The sequence below is a fragment of the Chelonus insularis genome, unplaced genomic scaffold (assembly GCF_013357705.1).
Source record: "Chelonus insularis isolate UGA/USDA-ARS -01 unplaced genomic scaffold, ASM1335770v1 contig_66_pilon, whole genome shotgun sequence".
Classification (NCBI taxonomy): Eukaryota; Metazoa; Arthropoda; class Insecta; order Hymenoptera; family Braconidae; genus Chelonus; species Chelonus insularis.
This window is the reverse complement of record NW_023276695.1, coordinates 125,798-144,516: the sequence shown is the minus strand read 5'-3', so window position 1 is coordinate 144,516 and position 18,719 is coordinate 125,798. Positions and strand designations below refer to the sequence as shown.

Here is an 18,719-nt window from a genome sequence, read left to right as displayed (position 1 = left end):
AAAAACTCTGACATTTTTGTGCGTAATAAATATAAAATTTTGTGAATATTAAATTTTGATATTTAATAAATAAATAATAATTACTATTATCATCATTACTACTATCATCATCATCATCATCATCTTCATCATCATCATCATCATCATCATCATCATCAATCTCTACATAAGCAAACAATTACCAAGATTAAATCGTTTTTTTTTTTATAGTTATCATAAAAAATACAAATATATTTATGTATGTAATATCGCAGTCCGATCCAAATATTCATGCTTTTATAAAACTATTGATATTAAAATCAGTGTAAATTTATTATTGTTATTATTATTAATCCTATTATTACTATCATTGTTGTGATCATAATTATTATTACTGTTAATATAAATAATTATTAGAATTACGTATAATATTGTAATATTCAGAAAGAAATGTAGTTGTGTATAGAATAAATTTTGAAATCGATAGTTATAAAATTTATATCATGGCTATCGAGGCGTATAACTGAAGTATGTTGCTTTTAATTTAAATTTTTTACGAGAAATTTTTTATTAAATATTCTTATGAATGTATTTATTGTACAACAACCAAATAATAGCCAGAACGTCCAATATTATAATAATTTCATTATAGTAACAAATAAAATTTATAACTTTGCAATTGAAACAGTTACTTATTATTATTTTTAATTGTATGGCTATTTTTTCAAAGAAAAAAAAAAATTTTTGTCAAGAAAAATAAAAATAAATAAGAACATAGTATTTGAATAGGTATAAATTTTGAAGCTATATTAATAAGAATGATAGTAGTAATAATAATAGTAAATTTTTTGCAAGGAATATTTATGACAGAGCATAAGTTCCGAAATATTGAAGCGAAAACTTTTTATCTGTATCATCATATGCAAAAACAAAATTAAAAGTACTACCATCATGATTTCGTAAGTAATTATAAATAAAATAAATTTAATTATTAAATCTCTTATTAATAATAAAACTGTTTGAAAATAAATCATTTTTACATTAATTTTTTGTTAATAAATTATTCACTTAGTCGTATAGTAAATAGAATAATAACTACAATATCAATAATAATTTGTATAAAAACATATGACGTACAAAAGTAAGAGTTTTCGTATATTTTTTAAGTATTTATTTTTCATTACAGTTCATAATATACTACATTTCGATAAAGTGTGCATCAATTAAAAATCGATGAAAATAATTGAAAATCGTAAAATGAGTAGGAAGTTGGAAATTTAAGATAAAATTTTAAAATGATACTTTTTTTTTAGCAAATAACAGAACAGCTTTGTATAGCTTATTAATATTTCTCTGCAATCAGGATAATTGTTATATCGTGTTATAAGCATTAACGCTTATTTTTTCTACTTCGAAAAAAATAAACATGATATTATAATTAAATAGGTTTTATTTGAGTGTGTGTATGCATTAATAATGTGTGATAATATAATAATCTAATGTATATATATACTTATACATATGCATAATTTGTATTGTAAAAGGGCGCATATATTAAGCTGTTCAAAAATTAAGTGTCCCAAATAATCATTCATTTTTTAAAATAAAATGAATAAGTGCTCATTTAGAAAAAAAATCAACATAATAGTGATAAATAAAAGTAGATGGTTTTAGAAATGGCCAATAATTTAAAAATGAACTTAGTATACCTATAATTGTAGTGAATTAGATAAAAATAAAATAGTATTTTGTAGTTAAATTCAGTGTATAATAATAATTTCCATAATAGTTTTATGATGAATTATCATGTTATTTTCTTTGTACATATAAAGTATGGTCACAACTATCAATTATGTAAACACTTGTCGGTAAATATAATTTATTTAAATGCAGTTAATAGTGTGATAATAATAATAATTATAGCATTCAAAATACATTTAATTCTAATTTTCTTTTTATAAAGTGTTAATTTTATATATTTAGTTGCATATGAGCATTATTGAAAATAAGGTATTTCGTTTAGATAGAAATTTTTTTATAGCAATGCTTTATTATAAATCGTTTCAACGTTTATCAATTTAACTTATCTATACTTAATAAAATTATACACTTTTTTTACAATTAAACATATAATTTTTTGTTTTTACGATATTCAAATTATATAAAAATAATCGTATGTACAGTAAAACTTAAGAAGTAAAGTAATACATACTATGCAATATTTATTTGTAGAAATTTATTATATTATGAAATACTTTTCGCATATCTATGATTATACTATCTCTAATATAAATGAATTAATTTAACAAATTTCATTAGAGATATAAATTATATATAAACTTGACTATATTATTCTGCTGTATTTACAATATTACCAAATAATATAATAAATCTAAATTCTCATCACTTATATAGTGTAGAATATTGACTACAATATTTCATCTAATATTTAATATTTAAAATGTTTACAGTAATCATTCATGTTTATTTTTTCTATATAACGGATAGTGAATCACATTTACAGAATTTTAAACTTACATATTAATATTAACGTTAATTTCATTTAAATAAAAATATAATTATATAATCAATCATGTTCATATTCAAAGAATATCTTAATTTAATGGCATTGGTAAAAATGCTTTATTAATAGTACACATTATTTTTAATTTGATAGAATTATTTTTTCAATATGGAAATAATAAAAGCATTAAAAAATCAACTATAAACATTCAATCTTCATCAGAAAGTCTTTGATATACTGGTCCAAACTTATTCATATACTTACGTACAAAATCTTTTGCCTTGTGTTTGACATTATCATTGCAATGTAGTTCATCAATGCTCTTGCAATGTTTCAATTCTTTCGCCAATACAAAATGAGTTAACTGTAAATTAAAAATATTATATTGCTATGTAGAAATGATAATAAGCCGAAAAGATGAATTAATTTTAAAAAATTTATCAATACCTTTCTGGCTAAATATTTAAAATCTTCAGTATTAGTAATCCGTCCTAATTTACAATCATTTTGCCTGTAAGGATTTAAAAACTTAACGATAACATTGGCCATGTTTATTCTGAATGTATCTTTAATTTTTCTTTCAGCTGTAAGTTCATTAGATTGTGCAATTGCTTGAAGTTTAATAGCAGTATGTTTAGCATGAGATTTAGTCTTATTTACTCGTCGATGTTTTTTCAATTTATCTATTTGTTCTTTTAGCTTTACTCGTTCTTTACGTTTTCGTAGTTTTTCTTTTGTATCTTTGTACTTTTTATAGTCTACTTGATCTGATTCTCTTCTTGGCTGAAAATAACAAAAAATATTTATATATAATTACTATTATTCATTTATTTATGACAAATAAAATGCAATTGTATTTTTATTACAATACATTTTACTTGTATTTAATATGATAATATTTTTATGAGTTCATAACTTACACTAATAATTCTCTCTTGAACAAGTTTATCTCGTTTCCTTTTCATCTCTACAGTATTATTTAAATTTAAAGGATCCACCCTTGAACTCAGTTTTGTAGATATTTTCATTTTCTCTGTACTTCTCTTTAAAAAGTCTTTATCATCTTTTGTACTATCACCATCTACCTCTATTTGTTCAAAATCAGGATCTTCAAGGATGTCTTCAGCATCAGATGAACTTAAAGATCCTTCATCATCACTCGATTCTTCAGAACTCGATGAAGAATCATGTTGGATGTCAATATGTATTGGAGGTGGCGGTAACCATTGTGAAATCCTATCTTTTATGTGATAATAATAAAAGCGTCCACGTGAATCTTTAGCACACTTCCATTTAGGAGGAAGATCCAACATTGGCATTTCTGATTGTTGTTCAATTGAATCTTCAACTCCAATATTCGTCTCTTTTATGCATTCTTGTGAATTTATTTGAGATGGAAAAGGAGACAATTCTGGCTGCCTTACTTCATACATTCCTATGTCTTCTATTTGCTCATTTCTACCATTTTCTGTTTTCTCTTGTATTTTTAGTTGTTCAAAATATTTTTGTTTATTATTTTTATCTCCCATAAATTCTATTTTCTTTTTTACTTCTACTTCCATGTTTCTCCATGATGGAATAAAATAAGACTCTTCTTCATCTATCTTCCCATTATTCATTTCTTTCCCTCTCTTATATTTTCGTTTGTCTTTTCTGTCTCCATTTTCATCATCATCATCATTTTCTGTTTCTTCTTTTTCTTTAAATTGTTGCCGTTCCATGGAATCTTCTAAACATAACTGTCCATCTTCTTTGATAATAGGCATCAAAATAGGTTCGGTGGTATGAGTAGGTATGATATTTCCTTGAAAATGTGCATTAGAATCAACAAATGGCTGCTCGGTGGGTTGATGATTAAGAGTTTGTAATGGAGTGTATGTTACTGCTGATGTGTATTGAGGAATAACAGATGGTACTATTTCAACTGGTTGAAGGGTTGGTTGAATTTGCTGATCATTTGTCATTGGTGTTGATCCATTATGATATATATCGCACATATCTTCTTGAATGGGATATGATTGCCATTGACCTAACATAGCATTAAAGAATAATGGATAACCAGTTTGAGGATCAACAGCGGCAGTTGTATGAGGATTCATGCTAAGTGCAAGACATCTTGCTTCATGCTGTTGCCATAACTCTTGTTGTTGTTTTCGAATTCTTTCTTCTTCTTCTTCTTTTGCAACTTTAAGAGCAAACAATTGTCTTCGTTCAAACTTAGTCAATCGAGGTACTGGAACTAGATTTGTTCTTTCATCATTTGTTGTGCGTTTTTCTTTAAATTTATAAGATGTTTGATCTGAACAAAGATCAGGACTATCTCGATTTTTCCGTTTATCTAATCTTTCACTTCGATGGTGATGATGATGATGATGATTATGTGTATGATTGTGACTATGATGATGATGATGGTGGTGATGATGATCACCACTACATCGTTCTCGATTACGTTCTGACTCTTCTTTCTTACTCCCATAATGATATCTATCAGATCGATGCTTTTCATAAGACGACATAGACGATAAGCAACTTTCTCTTTTTAATTCTTCTTTATTTCCATTATCTTCATTTCTATAACCATCATCTGCTTCCCTTTCATGTTCTTTCATTTGTTCAATACGTTCTTTTTTTGGTATCCTAAAAACTTCTTTTAGATTAGACCAATTATTTAGAAGGTTAGATGCCAACTCTTGGATATTTAATTCAATATTTACTGAATCAGAATTATCATTAGTCGTTTCTTGACTTTTTTTTTGTTCTGAAATACGATTGAAATCAACATCTGCACATGAAATACTAGTATTATCATTACTATCGCAGTTGCTTTCAACTTCTTCACTAATTTTTGGTGTTGAAACAGTCGATTCATTTTCTTTTTTAATAGTTTTGACAGTATTAACATCTTCTTCGGGCTGTGTTTCACAAACTTTATTCGGATTATCATGTAATAAACATGATTTGGACCACTTTTCAACAACATTATAAACTTTACTATCCATCAACATTGTTTTATTTGGAATGGGTAATGTATTAAGTGCTTTAAGTAGTTCAAGTTTAAACGATTGCGCCTTTTCATTATCAATATTTGCAATGTCCATCATGTAACTCCAAATTAATCTAAGACCATGATAATCAAGAAAAAGTCGTCGACAAGGTTGTTCACCATTTTGAATGAGACGTAAAAGACGAGTTCTATGTTCCATTTCTCGGCAACGTACCATCAATCGACTTAAAGTTAAAGTGTGATTACGATTTTTAAGTCCACTAGTACATAATTTTTCAATTTCCTCTTCGAGATCTTCATCTTCAAAATATACCTTTGCTTTTGCTTCATTACGTTTTTTCTTTGTACAAACAGTAGTGTCACGTTCTCGTTCAGTTTTATCATTGCTACTTGAACTGTTACCAGTAGTTACAATAGTAGTTGATACACCTCCACTAGTACAACTGTTACCAACTCTTTTCTCTTTTTTTTCAGTTTTTTCTTTTTCTTCTTCTGGAGTATCTCCTATCCAACCACGACAATTTGTCGATTCACAATAACATTTTTGTGCCTCCTTACCATATCTCTGAAAATGATAATCAAATGTAATTTCTTCACCAGCTGCAATGAAACGTCGATTGAAAAAACCAATTCGAAGTTCACCATTGACAGTCCATTTTTGTGTTTCTGCATTTGGATCACAGCTATGATTAATAAATCGTGATATATTCCCTTTCATTGTTGCATCTATAATCTGATCGGATTTTAGTGCCATAAAATAATAATGCCTATTTTTATCTTTTGAATACTCCTTGGCTCTTTTTCGAAAATCTCTTGTATTAACAACTTCACCCACATACTCCATGATAAATTCTCCAGCTGGTAAATCTGCAGTAGCACGCAATCCAAAACCTTTTTTTTTAGTTTTAAATACTTGACACTTTGCATAGGCACAATTTTGAAATCTTTTGTTCGTACATCTATCATTGATAGTACATCTCGATCCACATTCAATCATAAGTAATCGATTTAAACAATCTTCTCCACACCCTAACTCTCCACGTTCTATTTCTTCCTCAGTTAGAAAACAATCACAAATCATTCGTTTAGTTTCTTTATTGGTATATCGTTCGGTTAAATAAAGATTTTCTTTTAGATATTCGAATTGACTCAATCGTTCTCTTAATTCTCTCTCATCTTCATCATTAAGTACCATTTCTAAATTTTTCGAATTATTTTGTACTTGTTCTTCTTGATTTTTTTCTACATTATCACAACCATTTCCAATAAATTTGTCATTATCATCATTATTATGAATAATTTCAGTATTCGTTTTTTTGTCATATTTTTTTCTTTTCTCTTCTAACTGTTTTTCTGATTTTTGGTCAATAACCATAGATGACATTGCTTTATCAATATTAGATGTTTCCGAAAAAATGAATGAATTCAAATCATTAGTAGAATTTCTGAATGATGTAGATACTGATGTTTCTTCAGCTACTAAATCTTCTTCTTTACACTTTAATAGAGGAATAGAATCACTATTTTTAGATACAAAGTGAGCATTGTTAAATGATTCATTTATATTCACTGACGAAAGAGATGAAAACTCGGAACCAGATGTAACGATATCTCCAAAAGACAGACGATTTGATATTGAATTTCCCATCTCCAATTCACTTGATCGTCGCCATCGAGATTTAACTTTAACTGGTTTTTTACTGTCACCGGTATTATAATCACCAACCATTGTATTAGATATTGAAGCCGTATTGCTATTGTTACTGGCTGTATTAGAAGTTGAAGATTCAGAAATATTTTGTAATTGTATTTTAACATTATTTTCTTTATCTGATTGAGTTTCTGATTGATTATCAATAATAAGAAAATTGTTTTCGTTAATTGACGAATGATTACTTAGTGACATATTATTAGCAGGAATATTTTCATTAGATTCTTGATTATTGAATAATTTAACTGTTTCTGATAAACCAGGTTTTGTTACTAAACCTCGACCACGAGATTTTTGTCTCATCAAACTTTGCGACTTAATTCGATTACTACGACGTACACCTGATAAATTATTTTCATTTAATCGATTATCACACTCGGCTGTTTGAATATTAGAAGATCCAGTGAAATATTCCTTTTTACTTTTTTGACACTCATTAACAATAACAGTTTTCATGTCTACTAAATTTTTACAATTCTTTTCATCCATTTTTGTAATTTCGGAATTACTTTCACTACAGCTATTATAAAAATCAGAAACATTACTATCATCTACACTTGATGATGATTGAATATTATCATTATTTAATTTTGATACTTCATTTTGTTCGGATAGTAAATTTTGAGACTCGACATTATTCGTAATTTTATTTATCGTGAAATTTTGTAATTTTGATTCAATATTATGAATGTTATTGTCCCAATCGCTATTAATAGGCGAATCATTGCATGGTGTACTTCTGTTGGACATGGTGCACGAATTATCATTTTCTATGTTAACAAAATCTAATTTATTTGATTCAAGAGATACTTTATCAATACTATTACTAGATTGCATTTTTGAAGATATAAGTGAATCAGTAACAAAATTTAATGGCAGTGACTGATCACGTTGATTAGAAGACGGAAAATTTATTTGTACTTCATTACTAGTCATTTGTAAATCGGTTATAGTATTTTCCGGTGTTTTTTCCAATTGATTCTGTGATTTGAATTCTTTATCTTTGTTATTCGATGTTACACGCGATTTTAAATTTTTTCTATTGTAAAAAGCGGTTGATTTCTTCTTTTTTTTGTAAGTTTCAAACATCGCAGAATCTGGATTATTTATTGTATTATCTTCAGTTGAATTTGAGTTACATGTTTTTAATTTATCAACTATCCCCTTGTTGACATTAACATTACTTTCAATTTGTTTTATTTCACTTCTTTCATAGTCTTTAATTAAAGATTCATTTACTTTGTATGTTTTTTCATAACCACTAGAAGATTCCGATAAATTCACTAAAGAATCATTTATCAATTTTTTTTCACTTGTATCAACAACTGAACTATCAACTTCAAGTTGTGGATCTTGTACTGAAATGATATTATTGGTTGTTTGGTTAACTAATTCAATGTCTTTATTATTAATGAATGAACACTTTGAAAACTGTTTATCTTGAATTTCATCTTGAAGATAAAATCTATTTAATCTATCGCTCTTTTCTATGTTATTAGTACAATCAGATTCATCTATGGATTCTGCATTATCTTTATTTTGTATTATGGTATATTCAATAACCTCTTCATCTTGGAAAGGTGGTTCGTTTACCAATACAATTTCTTCAACTTCTATCGTAGTATCGTCTTTAACTGTTGTAAATTGTTCAATTTCATCATCTACTTGCATTTCTTCACAAATTATAGTTTCTTCTATCACGTGTTGTATTTCATTACCATCATCAGACCATGTAATTTTATCTGTACAATTACCATTTTCTGATACATTTTTATGGACATTATAAATTATTTTATTACAATTAATATGATCTTTGTTTAAATTATTTTCGTCAATACTGCTATTATTATCATTATATTTTATGCTCATTTTATCTATTTTTAAGTTATTTTCCAGTAAATTCACTGCCACTAGTTCATCAACAGTTTTATCTCGAGACGAAGTATCGTTACAGTCTTTTTTCGATTTATGTAAATTTTCAGTGTCTTTTTCACTTCTCCACTGTTGATTATCGTCATTATTTTCGACTTCACTATTATGACAAACTTCTATTACTAATGGATTTTTAGGATTCAAAGTAGAAGATGATACCAACCTTTTAGTTTTTGGATTCTGTACATTTATATTACTCATATTTTCTACTAATTTTTTTTTAGCTATTTGACGTTGTGACTTTCTCACTACTGGTATTGTTGAATTAGTTAAAGGTGGTGATGATGATGATGGCGGTGATCCTGTAGTAGGATTAGTATCACTTTTTTTACGTCGAGCCATGTAAATATGATGTAGAAAAAATGGAAATTGATTATTTCTATAGTATTCTGGTAATTTTATCTTTCCACTTACTAGTTATATATATATTCCTGCCAACATAACAAATATATTTCATTGAAACTTAAATTATTCTTTTTCTAAATAAATGCATAATGTAAATAAAACAATTGATAAGTATCTTTAAAATTAATTATTACTCCAATCACAAAAATATAAAAGTATAGTGCAACAGATTATAATAATTATTTTACTTACCAAATAGTTTATCCTCAAATATTAACGACATATATCATACTCATAAGTAATAACACTTGAATACATGATTTATAACAAAAAAAATAATTATATTATCTTCGTGATTATCATTTATACTATTATTTCAATCATATCAATAACTAGTCAAACAATCATAAGTTTCTTCGTCAATAACTCAACTTGAAATTCATTTGCATCAGAATAAATATTATTAGTTTTTACTCCAATTTATATTTGCAGTAGTATTCATTAATAATTTCAATTATTTATGTGAAGTTTACTTAACTCAAACAAATGTAAAGATTTCAATAAGGGATATTCTCCTGATTTAAATATTATTTAAGAACTGTCTTTAACATATCAAATGGAATACTAAACTGCATAATAAATGGTTCAAAATGCACAATGTATATAAGTATTTTCTAATGTTCAAGCTCAATATTTTTTAACGATTAAGAAAGCTTTTAATTCTGACCAAAATAGATCAAGAAGAACATAGAAATTGACAAGAGAGCCACAACAGAGGACAATGGGAGAAGAGAAGCAAGAGCAAAGAAAAAGAAAGCGACCATTGAATGTGAATAGTCTAAAGATTGGAATATTTGAGTGTAAAAATATTTTTTCTTTTCAAAAATGCTATAGTTAAGTGACTGCAGAATAAATAACTAGTTATTTAACCGAATATTTGTCCGGTCATTTCATAGGTTATTTCGACTCTACTATAGTCGAAACACTAAAAGAGTATTGGAGGTTATACAGGGAAATTATTTTGGCGCATGCGCACAAATTATTTCTGAACTGATTCACAATTAAAAATAATTAATTTCCTGTATAAAATAATTATCTATATGATAATTTCTGATAAATAATAGCTTAAAATAACTTGAAATAATATATGATAAATATAAAATACAAAATAATTCGAAATAAATAATTCTCCGTATAACCTCAAATTCTACTCTTCCAATATTTTGACTGTACAATAAAGAATCGTTGTTGAACATGTTTGAACACATCCAATCTGTATCATAATTGAACACATCCTCTCTGTGACACTTTTTTTTTAGTTTCAGTTTGAGTATACAACATACATCGCCTTAATTTGGAGCATATATTAAAGAATTCTTTTCTTTATATTATAAATGTATTCAAAATATAATATTAGAATACTGTATTTGTAAGATCTATGTATTAGAAATTAAATAAAATTATATTAAACACAATGGCTGCAACAGCATTAGACAAGTTTATTACATTTATTGGCTTTACTCTTATATTACATACCGCATATTCAGCCGCACAACGTAAGTTTCAATAATAAATAATGTTAATATGATGAAAAAATAACCTACTACCGTTCTTATGATTTAGATCGTTCATATTTGAGGATAACAGAACAAGAGTTCACTTTATTACCAATTGATGTAAGTAATAAATTTAATTCAATCTCTTAGACTTGATTGTTATTTTTAAAAATATTATTTTACAGATTGTTATTCAAGGGATCGTAAGCCTATTCATCGTAATGTATGGAATTATATTTATTGCCGGAGATTTTAAGGAAATTCGTGCTGTTGTAGATTTAAAAAATAAAAGCTGGGAGACTACTCGAAATCTCGCATCTTTTCAAATATTCCATCATCGAGGAAAATGTCTTTCTGAAGAGTATACGTCTTGATGACATGAATAAATCTTAATACTATTACACAGTCGACAAACAGCAAAATAAAATCAATTAAAAAATAGATGAATGTGTGATTATGGTTTTTGAATAAGAATAGTTGAATTTTTATTAATAACAAATGGCAAAATCACATATTAATGAAAATTAAGAATAAACATTGTTATCTTTATTCTTGTTTCTATGCATTAAATCAGTAAATAATTTATGTCACTCATTAAATGGTTGAGATTTGATTATCATAAAAACAAATATATATATGAACGATTTATTTAATGAATATTTTTAACCATATTGAAAATTTTGAAATCGTAAATTTAATACCTTTATTTATTTATTTCGATTAAACTATCTAGAAATAAATTATCCCTTATCAACTCATTTATTAATAAATCACTATCAGCTTTATATAAAACTGGAAACATTGTTTTCCATTGATCTACAATCGATCAATTTGTAAAATTAATTTCGAATTTGATTATTTAAGTTTTAAGTTTTTTAAAAACAAGTCCATAAAAAATTTTTTTAGGACTATTTGTTAAGTGTAAATAGCACGCTTTTTTTGTTTTTACTTTTACAATACGTATTTTCAAAAAAGTAGTAGAATGTGTTTAGTCATGTTTCATGTATTTGTAGATTTTTTAAAATTTTCCTGAAAATTAATTAAACCATCTGTACACATAATTAGAAATACGTAAATTCTGTTGTATTTAGCATATAATGCAATAAACACATAAGAAAATATATTAGATGAATTTAAAAATTTATTCAAATGATGATTAACACAATATTTTGGACATGTAAGGTCCTTCTAAATGATAACCAATTTTACGATAATAGTTTCGTGTGCCAATACCAGAAATGACAACAATTTTTTGTGATCCATGTTCTTCTCGAGCTATGCGTTCAGCTTCTTCCATTAATAACATTCCAAAGCCTTGATGTTGAAACTTAGTTGGATCTCTTACATTTACAGGTACAACACTACCATAAACATGAAGTTCACGTACAACTGAACATTTTCCTTTCAACTCTTTTCGAAAAGTAGTTTCTTCACTACATTTTCTAAGCCTAAGTAAACCAACTAAAATGTCTTGAGTTGAATCTTCATATGATAAAAATGTTTCCCAACCACCATTAGCAACATAATCTCTTCTGATTAATTCTACTTCATATGGTTTAACTTTGTTGTGAATCTCTTGAATTCCTACTTCTCGTGTTCTCACATCTCGACAAGTCATTCTGAATTCTTTCATCCGTGCTAAAGCTAATTCACGTAGATTTCCATGCTCAACGCCAGAACTCACTAATGGCATAGGTATATCTCTTTGAACTCGGTAAACTCGTGTCCAAGGTGGTATTAAAGACAGTATTTTAGCTATTAAATCAACTAAAGTACTAGCTGGATAACTCTTGTACCTTCCAGTTTTCCATAATTCATATAAGCCTGTTCCACGAATGACCAAAGTTGGATAGATTTTTAATCCATCAGCCCTAAAAGATGGGTTCTCGAAAAATTCCTGTGATTGAATAAATTATTTATTTTATAATAGCAATAAAAATGGAAATGCAATATTTTTTTCTGATAATACATACAATAAATTGTTCAATATCTCTCTCAATATCAACATTTGGTAAATCAGGCATCATATGAGCTATTACTTTAAAACCAGCATCTTTTGATAAATTAAAAGTTTCACAAACAGCTTGAACAGTATGTCCTCTATTTGTATCTCGTGCAACATCTTCAAATACTGATTGTACACCAATTTCTAATCTTGTACATCTGAAAAAATATTATAAATTAGCATGATCATTATATTTTATCTTTTTTTTCTACTTACCCATAACTCAACATATCTGAAAGATGCTTTTTAAGACAATAGTCTGGTCTTGTTTCAATTGTTACTCCAATGCATTTTATTTTACTCCTTTCAGAAAATTTTATTGCTTCATCAACACTATTGCTCACATGTCCAGAAAGTGCATCATGAAGATTTCTTATAAAATAATCTCGATACGTATCAGGTAGAGACATGAATGTTCCGCCCATGACAATAAATTCTATTTTGTCCACACTATGACCTAATTGTTTCAACTTTATAAATAAATAAAAATATATAAATTTGAATTCATATAAACTTAAAAATAAAAGTTTTTTTTCTAATAACCTGATCAATTCGCTGGCGGGTTTGTAAAAATGGATCATATCGTGCTCTTATGGCTCTCATAGATGTAGGCTCATATCCAGTATACGACTGTGTTGAATATTCAAAATCTGAATCCGGTCCACCAGGACAATAAACACAAATATTACCAGTCATATTGATATGAGGACACCTGTGGGGTTTACACATTACAGCAACAACAGCAATCTATAATAGCATTGATAACAAATATATATAAATACATAATAATATAACAAGTATGAGCTTAATTAAAAATTTAATACAACATTAATTTACTAATTGTTAATATGTGTAATTGTAAAAATAATCATACCCCACTTGCTGTTCTGATAGGTTTAGCTTTTAGTATAGGAAGCAGTTGGTTTTTCAAATCAGCTGGTACTGCTGCTATAATATCAACAAGTTTCGGAGAGGACTCCAAGCCGTATTTACAGGATATCTTTGTTTTTAATTTATTTAAATTAACATCTCGATGTTCACGATAAGCATTTGAAAGTTCCTGTACGATTTCTGCTATTGCTAGCATCATACGTTCTCCTTTGCTTTCTAAAATTAAAATTTAACATTTTTAATCATTACAAAATATATAGATAATAATTATATATAATTTATTTTATTTTAAAATCCTATTTATTAAATAAATTATGTAAAATTGACTGAAATTTTGAAAACATACCTATTTGTATGCGAACCATGTTGGCGATACATGCACATATAAATATAGCTGAATTAGAAAAAACGATCAAGCCGAGAGCTGGTAGCAAAACTACCCCACGAAATATACTGTTCTAAGTATTAGATGTTCAGTTCATGGTAAAAACTAGGAATAAAAAGAGTGAAATAAAAAAAATCAGTCGATTAACTAGTTGAATATTTGGATAATAAGTAACCACATGTACTGCAGTGATTCATTACTTTGATCTGCGCAGAAGACATCTGCACATCAGCTAAACTTGAACATGAATTCAAATGTGGAATAATTTTTCTTCTAAACAATCGCTTTATTTTTTCATGTATCAATGGAAAAAATGATGAAAATGATGAATAACGAAATGATTCGATGATGAATAGACTTAAAATAAAACAGTGCTTTAATTGTTATAAAATATCCCGAAACACTATTTCTTAATTTAATTGTTATAAAATTATTGAAATGAAAAGATTATAACGATACATGATAAATTTTAATAAAATTTTCGTGTAGCCGTCATTTTGACGAATAAGTGACCAGTAATTAACCAGCAAATTAGCGGTTACAATGGTTTTGAATAGAGAAAATAACGGTAACTTTTCATCACTGAGGACGTGGTTTATGTATACATGGAATGGAAAAAAGACCTCTATTTGAGTGGAGAAAATACCTTTTTCGACTAGAGTCACTCAAGAGAGGATCTGGTGCACTGAAGTCATGTTTCATCAAAAATCTAAAATTGATCATAAACTTAACATAGTCAGCCATGTTTCAGCATCATCCGTACACCAGACTCTGTTCAAAGGTATTCGAATGAAAACTAGCAACGCTCATTTTATTTAAAATCCATACTATCAGTTCCAAAGAAATTCCATCTGTTTGGAGTTCTCTGTGACACAATATTCTTTGACTGTATTTTCTCTCGGTTTGACTAGTATGATATACTTCTTTTATACCTGTACTGAGATCGTTGATTGTTGTCTTTCATACAATTAATTAACTCCTTTTGAAATCGTATAAATGAAGATGATTACAATTTCATCAAATTGTTATAAAAGAAATTATTTCAATTTTTCCTTTATGTCTAGAAACCTACATATATGTAAAACTTACAGTACATATTTATGAATTTAAATACGTATTCTACTTCATAAGTAAGTTATATGACATGATGTAGCGTAAAACTATGATACATATAGTTATGAACATTATTGGTAATCAGCACTTTTAACAATAGTAGTGAATAGGGTGATAAACTCCAGTGTATATGAAGATCCAAGCACAGTATAAAGCAAACATGCACGAATGTTGATAGTAATTGATGCACCGGTTTTGTGACTGTTTTATTGAAAGCAACGTGCAATCTAGATCAAGATACTGAAAAAAGCATTAAATTTTGAATCACAGCTGGAATTTATTGTAATAAAGTGAATTAGACTGAAATCGAAAAAATATAACTAAACTTGAAGTAATAATGTAACTTTTTTCAACTCTTCGGTAACAGTCAAAGATCCAAATATAATTGTTATATTTATGTCTACATGTATTTGTATGTATATGCATATATGAGGACATACTCTAATTCAAGGAAAAATAAATTTTTTTTTTGGATTTTTAGTATTCAAACAAATGAAAATGTTAAACATTATTTTTTACTTTAGAATGAAAGTTTCAAATATACATCTTTCAAGTTCAATTTCATTCTTGACAAGTAAATCACGTATATCTGAGTAAAACTAGTAAGTATAATTACATTACACGTAAGTTTTTTTCGTGTTAAAAAAAAATCACTTATTAATTACACAATTTTTAATTTTTTTTTTAATGAGAAAGTTTTCACAGTTTCCACCGTTTTTAAATAAACAATTAATTATAGAATATTTAATAACAATATTTAGTAAACATAATAAGACTCGAAATATTTTTTACCATATTTTATCATTTAAAAATAACAATAAATAATTTTTACAATACAGAATAATATACAACAAATATTTTTTATCATAGGAAACAGTTTTCAGCATCAATGTGCCTGATTTCATTTCAACCTTTGCGTTACATAAATATCAAAGTTGTTCGAACTAAAGTGATACATATTTGTAATCATGGATATCGACTGCCCAGTAGTCAGTCTTAAAAGATCCAGCAGCGCTCCGATGATTAATGAAATCAGTGCCACTATGTCAGTTAGCTCACCTTCAACTTCGGCACCCAGGTAAATGGAATCGTTGTTATCAAAAATGGTTATTTTACAAATATAATGTGTTGATGAATTTGTTATTTCATACGATCAATATTTTTATGTTTAATAGGCTAAATCGTTAATAATTGTTTGATATAAATTACAAATTAAACTATCTATAAATTCAAATTACCTCATTGAACACATTATAGGTTTTTAGATTTTTTTCCTAAATTTAATATATTTTACAGAGATGCTGTGTCTACGTTAAATCTCTTTTCTAATACTCCAAGAACACGACGTTTTAGTACAAGTGTAAGAATTATTAGAAACATAAACTCCAGCAGCTTTATTAATTTTCACTGTTATTAATTCATATAATATATTACAGAGTCCTGGCAATGCTCCAAGATTAACACCGCGAGTAAATCAATTAAAGCAAGAAGAATGTATAGATGTTGCTGGGAGAGAAGCTGCGCATGAAAAAGAAATTCATAGTGCTATGCAAATATCACAATCATGGGAAGATTTAACTTTAGAAGCAGAAGGATTATCTTTTAAAGATTCCGATTCTTCTCCAGTTCAGCAGCCTCTTCAAAATAGTAGAATAGAACGTCATTTAGCGAGAAGAATTTTTGATCCGCTAAATCTTAGCTTATCAACAACAATGAATGGCGGGGGACCTCCTCTTTGTTCGTCACCTTCTCCTACAAGATCTAGTATTGGACAACGTCAATGTTATTCTCCAGGAGTTCATATAGCTAACTGGAAAAGTAATCTTTCACCAAGTCCAACGAGAAAAGCTTTTGCTACAAGACGTAGTTTAAGTCCAATAGCTATAAGACCAAGTTGTTTGGGCCCAGTAAAAAGAAAATTTGAACTTGATGATAATGGAATTGACCAATTGTTACAAAGACCAGTAAAACGCATATCATCACTTGTTCTTTCGAGTCCTTCAAGGTATGTTTCTAGTTATTATGTTGTTTAAATAAAACAAATCTCTAGACTTCGATTTAAATATAAAGTTGATTACAATAATGTACAAAACACTTGATATTTATACATATATCGTGTATTTATTTTAGATTGGATACATCGTCGTCTAGTTCAGTACCTGAAACAAACCCAACTGAAACTCCAAAATCCTTATCAAGTATAGACTCTTCTAGTTTTTCATTTCAATCTGTTGATAGTCCATCCTCAAATCAACCAATTTCAAATAGCAATGAATCAACAATTACACAAAATAATGAATCATTAAAATCAAATATATCTAATACTTCCGATTTACGCAAAGTCGGCCAGTGCAATCATAGATGAATGCATATTATAGAAAAGAAGTTTAAAAATTATTCAAATTGCTTCGTAATACCTTGTATATAAACTCATAATCTTTTCAATAATAATATAAAATAATAATAAAGTAGTGCATAAGAATTAGAATAATTATAAAAATTGAAATATAAACACTATTGCCATCATGCTATTATCCAAAGGTGTCACATAAGTAAGAAAAAAAACAAAATGATTATTGAAAATTACCATTAGTTTTCTTGATTATAAGGGCTTGTACTTATGACTAGTCGTTTTTTAAATGAATTTTTAGAATTAACATACCCACACAAGTTATCATAAATTCATTAAAATCGATTTGACTGTTAATGGCCTTTCTACAATTCACGTATCAATTTTTAATTTATTCACTAATAGTTAAAGACTTTCTTTTGATCATTGTTAATTTTATTAACCAACAAGTATTTTCCTCATGAATTAGTGTTCATAAAACAATTATTATTCTTACAAAATACATAAGTTATTTTTCAAAGTGTGTATTTTAATATATTGAATGTATGAAAGACTGATGTTTTATGTTTGTTTCATATTGAAAAATCTTGTTAATATCAAAAATCTGTGTTTATCTTCTGTAAATGGAAAATTTTGGGTAATAACGTTTTTAATATTATTCTTATGATGACATATAATTGTATTCTAGCTTAATAATAAAAATATTTATTTAAAAAATATTATGTAATAATATATAAAACACTTTACAGGGATAGTAATTCTATTTTTTTTGTAACTCATTTTCATAAAGATTATATGAAAACAAACACATTATAAAATAATAATATTTTATGGTAAAAAATTATAACCATAAAAACAAATCAATTAATTTTATAAATGTAAGTTTGCGAAAATTTGTATTAAAAATACTGAAAGAATATATAT

General features: G+C 27.1%; 4 protein-coding genes across 6 annotated transcripts; 2 read left to right on the top strand and 2 right to left on the bottom strand.

The window, feature by feature from the left end:
- Positions 1–2,579: 2,579 nt before the first annotated feature.
- Positions 2,580–10,318, bottom strand: Set2 (SET domain containing 2). Of its 2 annotated transcripts, XM_035089316.1 has the most exons (5): positions 9,748–10,318; positions 9,314–9,581; positions 3,424–9,250; positions 2,951–3,286; positions 2,580–2,867 (listed from the first exon to the last, which is right to left on the bottom strand). In XM_035089316.1, exons 2-5 carry the CDS (start codon positions 9,490–9,492, stop codon positions 2,712–2,714), a joined length of 6,498 nt encoding a protein of 2,165 aa, XP_034945207.1. In that variant the 5' UTR covers positions 9,493–9,581; positions 9,748–10,318; the 3' UTR covers positions 2,580–2,711. The 2 variants fall into 2 exon arrangements, with proteins under 2 accessions (XP_034945207.1, XP_034945206.1); XM_035089315.1 differs by having other exon boundaries at positions 3,424–9,581.
- A 452-nt stretch (positions 10,319–10,770) lies between these two features.
- EMC5 (ER membrane protein complex subunit 5) lies at positions 10,771–11,600 on the top strand. Its single transcript, XM_035089381.1, has 3 exons — positions 10,771–11,051; positions 11,119–11,171; positions 11,237–11,600. The coding sequence occupies exons 1-3, from the start codon at positions 10,970–10,972 to the stop codon at positions 11,423–11,425; spliced, it is 324 nt and encodes a 107-aa protein (XP_034945272.1). The 5' UTR covers positions 10,771–10,969; the 3' UTR covers positions 11,426–11,600.
- Positions 11,601–12,174: 574 nt separating this feature from the next.
- On the bottom strand, positions 12,175–14,537 carry Elp3 (elongator complex protein 3). The gene is made up of 6 exons (XM_035089379.1): positions 14,294–14,537; positions 13,931–14,163; positions 13,600–13,803; positions 13,273–13,526; positions 13,025–13,214; positions 12,175–12,948 (listed from the first exon to the last, which is right to left on the bottom strand). The coding sequence occupies exons 1-6, from the start codon at positions 14,310–14,312 to the stop codon at positions 12,208–12,210; spliced, it is 1,641 nt and encodes a 546-aa protein (XP_034945270.1). The 5' UTR covers positions 14,313–14,537; the 3' UTR covers positions 12,175–12,207.
- Positions 14,538–15,258: 721 nt separating this feature from the next.
- On the top strand, positions 15,259–18,462 carry LOC118070671 (protein FAM122A). Of its 2 annotated transcripts, XM_035089419.1 has the most exons (6): positions 15,259–15,462; positions 15,546–16,047; positions 16,316–16,523; positions 16,742–16,805; positions 16,882–17,450; positions 17,576–17,810. In XM_035089419.1, exons 3-6 carry the CDS (start codon positions 16,414–16,416, stop codon positions 17,808–17,810), a joined length of 978 nt encoding a protein of 325 aa, XP_034945310.1. In that variant the 5' UTR covers positions 15,259–15,462; positions 15,546–16,047; positions 16,316–16,413. The 2 variants fall into 2 exon arrangements, with proteins under 2 accessions (XP_034945310.1, XP_034945311.1); XM_035089420.1 differs by having other exon boundaries at positions 15,259–16,047; positions 17,576–18,462.
- Positions 18,463–18,719: the final 257 nt, after the last annotated feature.